The following is an 8547-nucleotide window of genomic DNA, read 5'->3' as shown; positions in this document are numbered from 1 at the left end:
TTATACCCTTGTAACAGTTTTTTGGATTCACCTTCGTACATTATTAATTTTATAAAATAAAAAAAAAACTTCACAACATATATACACGCAACAAAACTCCACCAAATAAGAACATTTTACGTCCTGTGAAAATGTTCAGTTTACTTCAATTATAAAATACTCCTTTTATATTAAATAAATTTGTAATAAAATTGATTTCTGAGATTATTTAATCTTATATAATAGAATGAATAAAGTTAACATTAAAGAATCTCAGAAATATATGAATTTTCTAAAATAAATTTTATTTTAGAAAATTCACAATGTTGGAGGCTCATCGCCGGCCTCATTTACTAATATATATACTAGCAAATGAGCCCGGCGTTGCTTGGGCAATAGTTTGGTAAATATTGTTCGTTTGGAAATTAAGTTATTACTATCAACGGTAACCTTCAACAATCATAGTAATTGTTATATAACATATACCCCTTATTTCTGAGAATCATTTTACTGCTTAACAAAAGTTTGAAGCAGTAAAACCTGATCAATTTTTTGGAACGTTTACAATCGTTGTATAATCGAACCAATATGCAATAACAAATTTGAATTTAAAACGGTTTCAACATTTGGTTAAAAAATCAAAATATATAAAAATATTTATAATAATGTCTTAAATGTTATCAATTTAATACATCTAAGTACTCAAAATATACAAAACTCAATGAAGACTAAACGTAGTTAAAAACAAAAACTCGCATCTAAAATATTGATAGTACAGTAGAAGCCGTTCTTCAGGTTAAGTCTTAATGCTCTCCCTCTCACCCCCGCGGGGGAATTTCGAAAAATCCCTTCTTAGTGTGCATTTTCATGACGTACCCTAACTATGTAGCAAATTTCACCGCTTTCGATTCAGCGGTTTGCTCTGGGCGATGATGAATCAATCACTCAGTCAGTCAGGACAAGTAATTTTATATATTTAGATATATATAAAATTTTCAAATGCTAATGCTTTCAAACTTTAGCGGTTACTTTCGATTAATGAACGGACGGAGAAGTTCAAATCCTCTCAAGTTCGCTAAGTGTAAATGTTCAAGCCGCCCACAACGGGTTTGCGCGCGAGAGACAGGATGTCGACTGCTTACGCGTGGTATAAATCAAGCTTTAGGCAACGCAACAATTCGGCGATCTGCCACATTTTCGGAAGGACTTTCTTTAGGAAATGATCCCTATTTAGGAATTAGACACGTGAAGAAAATCCGTTGGTCATAGCCCATTGGTCAGATGAGAATCCGCAATCAGTGTTCAGTTCATTCGACTCCTGGTAGGACATTATATGAAAAATATTATAAATGTACATTTATAGATACATTTTCTGCATTACAAATATACTACAATTGTTCATTTTTATATATAAATGTACAGTATATCAACAATTCATAAATTTAAAAATACAAAGTACCTCTAAAATATTTGGTATATGCACGTCCTTCTTATTAAAAGGATTCGACAGATGGACAAAGCAATTAAGGTGTCAGTCTACTGCTCTGAGGACTCTAGATAGAATCTGGGTTAGCAACTACAGGAGTTTTCATGTGTAGTCTGTCCTGAATATGTCGGACTCTGTCCCTCACTAGGCGGCCGCCCTTATTGTGGGCTGGCGGAACCCACGACGGATATCGAGAAAAAGCTCCTTTGTGCCGACGCTAGATAAAATGCTATGCTGTAGAAGGATATGATAGTTACCGTGGTTGGCCAAACTGAAAGCAATAGAAACTGTTTTTTCCTTTTTTACAAAAATTGTTAGTTTGGTCCAAAATATTACTACCGAATAGTGTGCGCTGGGAAAATACGTTGTTCTGCTGTCAGTGGCGTAGCGTAGTGGGGGCGGCAAAATTTCACAATAAATAATAATAATACCTAAATAAGGGGGCGGCGAAATTTTCCTCCGCCCCGGGCAGCTGACACCAACGCTACGCCACTGTTTGCTGTACTTTCATTGTGTCGTTATAACAATAAACCAGCGGTTCCCAACCTTTTTTTGACCAGGGACCACTTTGATTTCATTGTTGTTAGCAGGGACCACAAGGTTTAATAAAAATAAACTGTGTCAATCTAAAAATAAACTTTAAACAAACTGTTAACATAAGAAATCGTTAAACGCAAGAGTAACATGCTTTAACAGTACTATTATAATAGAAAACATAACATTTTTAGTAAAAATTAAATTCAGTTTGTATCAATGTGGGAATAATAATTTAAAACGAATGAAAGTTTTAAATCTTTCGCGAACCATATTTTAGCTCTTGCGGACCACTGATGGTCCGCGGACCACTGGTTGGGAACCGCTGCAATAAACGGAAAAGAAAGTCGGTGAAAGCATTGGCCTGGATTCATAAAAGTGTCATTAATTACAACTGCTGAGCATGCCCGAACTGTATTAATTACAATATCGTATTCTCGCGACATAGTTAAATACGACAAATTTACGAAATATCTGCAATTCACGACGAAGCTCATAGTAACTGGATTTACTATTTACGACAAAATATCAGTTATCTGATACTGTTTCGTCCAATAGAAATATAGTCCGGAAACTCTCAAATGGTGCGAGTTGTCTCCGACATGAGTTTCGGTGATAAAATGAAAGAGAAATACAGAAGGCGACATTTTACTTCTTTCAGGATACAGGCGTTGATAGATGGAGTCGAAAAAAAATTAAAATAGAATGAAGGATATATCTAAATGTTACTCCTCCAGGAAAAGGTAAGTATTGGAGAATAGGCCTAATTTGCAAAGAAGTAAATAGTGTTAGTAATGTTATTGCCAACTACAACAACAGACCCACCCACGGAATTGTAATGTATTCTCTCGGGGGCCAGTTTAGCTGAAACGCCTTCACTTGACAGTTTTAAGAACACGTGTCTACTACACTGTAGTGCGCTTTTGGTTGTGCCTTCGTTTTCGATCACAATTAATTTTTCGATTATTTTGTTGATATTTTATGTAAATGTAAGTTTATCTGTTTTTTGATCGTTGTTGTTATTCCAAGCTTCACTTTTTTTTAATATCGATTTTATTTGTTCAACTTAATGCTTTTTGAATTTATTGAAAGCCTAACCACGTGAATTTATGCCTAACGCCGTTTCGTTTAATTTAAAATGACTAAAAAGTGTTGCATATCTAAATGCGAAGGAAATTGCGAATCTACATCAACTGGTTATTTAAGTGTTTTTAAATTTGGTAAAGATCCCATATTTCGTATCTAACGTTGACGTAATATGGGATCAAGGGATAAATGGACTCCAACTAATCAATTAAAGCGTAGTTTGTGAGGCATTTTTTACTTTCTGACATCCGAAGGACGTGTATAAGAATTCTGATGGAAGTATAATGGAACTTGAAAAGAAAAATTTCAAAGTTAAGGGAAAATGCAATTCCAACTATATTTTCCGAGTTGCCAGATTATTTTAAGAAAATTCCAGCAAAGCAGAGAAAAAACTGCAGATCAATGTAGAGACGAGCAGCGATTGAAAGTTGAGCCGCAGTATGCTGATTTTGTAGATAACAAATATATCATCCACAGTTTCGGTGAGCTTCATTCAAAGATGAATGGGCAGCTAAAGAATGTGATTTGTAACTGGCATGTTACAGAAGAGAAACCAATCATTTCTATAAATAGGCTATATCCTGTGGCCGTCGGCCATGATATTGTATATTTTGTATATTTTATATTGAATTAGTCTTAGATTTTCTTTGTTCCTTTGTCTAACTCTTTCTAGAACTTTCTTTGTCTAACTCTTTCTAGAACTTTCTTTTGTCTAACTCTTCCTAGAACTCTCTTTGTCTAACTCTTTGCCCTTGGGGGAGGATTATCTTTCCCTCAATAGTAAGAACAAAAGAGGGAGTGAGGCCCTGAAGCAAAACAGACAGAAAGAGTGCCAGTCTGGGTCGAGCTCTTGACGAGAGAAGGTAGCGCTCCAGATCGAGTGTCCGACGATTGGAGGCTACGAGGAGCCAAGGAATCGATAGGAAGGAATTCCTATAAGAGAACTTTGAAGGAAGTCTGGGTTGGAATCCCGAAGAGGTAGGAGCTGAAAAGGAGTGCTCCAGAAAGGGAGAAGGGTGATCTAAGAGGATAAAGTGCAGAGAGAGATCATCGAGGAAAGACGACTCAGTCTGAAAGAAAAAGATTATAGACGAAAGATCTATAAGGAAAAGGGCTACAAACGTAACAAAAGAGAGAGATCCGAAGTTGTTCCCCACCAAAAGACACATCGCAAAGAAACCCGGGTATTTCTACTACTTTTCTTATCTTTCCTTATTTCTTCTATTCTTCCAATTTCTTTTAGTTTTAAGTTAGTATAAGTTAGTGTAAGTGAATACGGTCCTCGTCAGATTGTCGCGTGTGTGCAAGATAACTGTTTTTTGAGGACAAACTTTTAATTCCTGTATATATAAAATTCTAGAAGTTGTAAAGTTGGGATCCTATGTAAGAACCTGTTCAGAGAGAATAAAACTACTTTGTATTAAGTTTTATTTCGTACCATTTCGCTCGCGGGATCGTGTACCTCTTGTTACGAACACCACAATCCATTAACACTTTAAATGTAGAATGCATGAGATATGGACTGCATATGAATTAGTAAAGGCCAAGATGATGGTATCTGGAAGGCCAAATCAAGACAAAAGAATTAACATAAATGGAACAAGAATTGAAAAGGCTACAGAATTTACATACCTATGGGGAAAGCTGACTGAAAATGTAGACTATCTTGAATAAATAAAAATAAGTAGCCGAAGGATCTGCGAATCTCAAAGCCAAAATTTGGAAAAGTCAAAACATCACAATAAAAACAAAATTAAAAGTTCTGGACACGTGCATCTTTCGCGGCATACTCTATGGCTGTGATGCATGGGTTTTACACAAGGAAGCCAGAAGACAACTAGATACCTTTGATAGAAAATGCTATAAGAAACTACTCAAATTAGATTGGACCGGTCACAAATGACGAAGTCTATAAGAGTCCAACCAGCGAAAACGCTATTCCAACGAGTCATCCAAAGGAAACTCTGCCTCTTTGGTCATATCTGTAGAACGAGTGAGAAGAGAGCAATTAAAACTATAACACCTGGAATCACGGAGGGGAGAAATAAAAGAGGCAGGTCACATAAGGAATGGATGGAAAGAATGATGTGAAAGAATGGTGCAAGAATAATATTCAGGAGCTGGTTCTCTGTGTCCTATGCCAGTTCGTTGACGAGGATCAACTGGTTCTCTGTTGATCGCGGGTTCGCCAACGTGGAGTTTTCCGAGTTTTCTTCATGTTATTTGCATCTAAATAGGGACCAGTTTTCCATGAAAGACCTCCCGGGAGGCATCCCCCTCGGCAGATCTCCCATGTATCGCGTTGCCATAATCGAATAAAACCAAACCCTGTGCCCTAGATAGAGAGGGATGGAAAAGGATGGTGAAAATAGCATCAGATTCCAACGAGCACTGGTTCATGGACGACGACGACGACGATGATGATGATGATCGTAGGTGTCGGATATATATATACTTTTAAATATTAAATATATATATATATATATTTATATTTATATTAATAATATAAGAAATTGTTCATATCCTTTTTAATAATATACTAAGCAATATATACGTATACAAGAAATCTTATTAAATAAAATTGTAATATAATTACGCCATATCAATATTACATTACAAAATTAATCTTTGAAGTAATAATTAAATAACGTTTTATTTTCGTTCACCAGAGGTCTCATAACCACCGGAACTATTTACATTCGAATATCACTACGCCTACAAAATCTATAAATAGAAAGGTTTGTCTTCAGATTACTTGAGAACTTTGAAAATTTATTTCTTTGACGTTCTGGGAAATTTAAGTTTGGAAATATATATGTATTATGTCGGAATTTAGCCGTTTTTGATCAGGAACTATTTTCCAATAGAGATACAGTGATCTGCGTCAAGTTGAATCGCTAAACGAACGTCGGAGATGGAAGTGTGTGGTTGTGTTTTTGTGCCTGTCCGAAGACAAATCAGTTTTTTAAGTTTGTAAGTTCATACTTTTATGTTATTTACGTTTATTCGAATCAGAATCTGTTTGTAATCATGGATATAGAAGATTCGACAAAGAATATCGATGTGTCAGTATTGCCATCTGGTGATCAGAATACGAACAAGAGTGAACAGTTAAAATCGAAAAAAGACCGTCATAAGAAAAAACGTAAATGGAAACCATATCATAAAATGTCGTGGAAAGAAAAAAGAAAAGCCGATAAGAATGAGACTAAACGTGCAAATCGTGTGAGAGAAGAAATGTTTGCAAATGGACAAGCCATAGCACCTTACAACACAACGCAATTTCTGATGGCCGATCATAACCAAGAAGAGCCCAATTATTTCGACGACGACGATGTGTTGAATAACACTCCCAGTGAATGTTTGAGAAACGAAGGATATATGCAAAAACAATTTGCAGAAGCCTACGAAAATGTTCATACAGAAAGATTGAACGGATTATCTAAGAGTGATCTTGTGCAAGAATATTTACTGTTAGAAGATAAAGTAGAAGAACTTGAAAAAAAATGCCGTCAAGCCAAAGAAGATCATAAAGACCAAATATTGGAGAACGACGCACAAACAGAATGTTTAGAACAGAAAAACGATGATTATTGGCAAAAAGTAATCGTCTTTAGGGAAGAAATTGAAAACTTGAAGAGAGAAAATAATCGTTTACGCACAGAAAACGAAGAACTGACCGAAGCGATTTATGAGAATACAATCAGCGATGATTAACAATTTATTTGAATATCCGTTTTAGTAACCCGTAAGATGTAGAATACGAAAGAAGGATATAGATTATATATAAAGTACAAAGAAAATCATTTTCTGTCATCATAATTAATCTGTAAACACGTTACATTATTTTCGAAACTTTTTTTTTCCTTGATCACATTTCAGAAGTTTATTTTCTATCTTTTAAATTATTTAAGTCATTTAAAATAAATTTTTATTGTTAAATTTATTTATTGAGTTTTTGAAAGAGAAAATAAAAGATTTTTAAAATAATGCTGATGTTTCTTTTCGCGTGTGTAGATTTCCAAAGTGTCAGATATAGTATTAAAGAATAGTTACTTCCTGTTTTGTGTGAGTCATTACAGATATTTTTAGATTTGAATAAAAAAATAAAATTATGGAACTATCATAACTACTGGAAAAATATATAGGTATATAATCATTTTAAATACAATTCAAGTAGAATTTATTTTAATAGTAAATCAATCATAGTAATGTAGTAACAATATTTCATTCACGATACTGTCAATTTTTAGATTTAAAGAACAGGTAAAAATGGATGGCATTTAAGTTTATACTTCTAACATTTTTACAGATTAAAAGTTGCTTAAATATCGATGTTTTAAGTCATCTTAAAATGTTTTAATGTGGGTAAAGACGTTTTTTAGAATTTCTGGAAACAACTTATGCAATTTATCTGAAAACCAAAGATATAAAGTTTAGCAATAACATTTTTTTACACGTTGAAATGTAGCAATAGAAAAAAATGATTCGAAAAATTAATAAAACTAATTTTTAACCTTTTTATACAAAAAATAATCAGTAATTGTAAAATAGCAATTTCTTTGGATTGTTCATTACCTTATGATTTTTAAAAAATTAAATCTTCCATTATTATCACTTACATTATTTCAAACACATTTTTGGTTGGAGTGTTGCTTCACATCATTAATGCAATGATCCTTTTTTTTTTCTTATGCTTAATTAAATAGGCACTAAGAGGGCCTTTAAAAATCAAGGCCATCCTGGGTTTGGGCCTGCCAAACCCCGATGGGGACCGACGTATTCGGTTCAGATTACCCCCAAAAATTTCCTAAAGTTTTTCGTTTCTGGGTTCTTAACAGTAGTGGGATGACAACCATCTGGCCTCGATGATTTCGTTTTGAAAAGATCGTTCATAATGATACAAAACCGAGATTAGTTTTATAGTTCATAATACACCTGGCATTTTATTAATACTATAAAAATTAAGTCACATTATTTTAGCGTTTTCTGTGTTCTAAACAATATGATTACAAAATTTTATCTGTAAAGAATATCCCTTTCTTTTACGAATTCGTTACTCTAAACATAGCATGCATTGACGGATAAAATTGGCCTTAAATTTTGAGTATTATAGAGGATACTGATTCACAATGCAATTTTAATGTAAATAAAACGAGAAACTATACCCAAATCAAACTACCACGAGAAATAATTATTTGAATCCATATTTATCACGGCAGCAGAGTGCGATTGCTGGTTGGCATTATACCGATTTGCTTTTATTTTAACGTTTTTAAATTGGTTTTAAATGGGAAAATCCAGAAAAGATATATAACAAGTTTAAGGAAATGACAGAAAATATTAGCAATTCTCTTGACATCTGATAATGAACAGTATTCGATACTTTACTTACGATTAATTTAATTAATCTTTTACCCAAAAGATTTTACAGAATATTATTATAACATAATAAAATACGG

General features: G+C 33.8%; 1 protein-coding gene across 1 annotated transcript; it reads left to right on the top strand.

The window, feature by feature from the left end:
- Positions 1-5754: 5754 nt before the first annotated feature.
- On the top strand, positions 5755-7150 carry LOC136978458 (protein HEXIM1-like). Its single transcript, XM_067274168.1, has one exon. It carries the CDS (start codon positions 6116-6118, stop codon positions 6800-6802), a length of 687 nt encoding a protein of 228 aa, XP_067130269.1. The 5' UTR covers positions 5755-6115; the 3' UTR covers positions 6803-7150.
- The last annotated feature ends 1397 nt before the right edge of the window (positions 7151-8547 follow it).

Source organism: Centruroides vittatus, unplaced genomic scaffold (genome assembly GCF_030686945.1).
Source record: "Centruroides vittatus isolate TY-2023 unplaced genomic scaffold, ASM3068694v2 contig_1154, whole genome shotgun sequence".
Lineage (NCBI taxonomy): Eukaryota > Metazoa > Arthropoda > Arachnida > Scorpiones > Buthidae > Centruroides > Centruroides vittatus.
The sequence above is the reverse complement of the archived record's forward strand: the minus strand, read 5'-3'. Positions and strand labels throughout refer to the sequence as shown.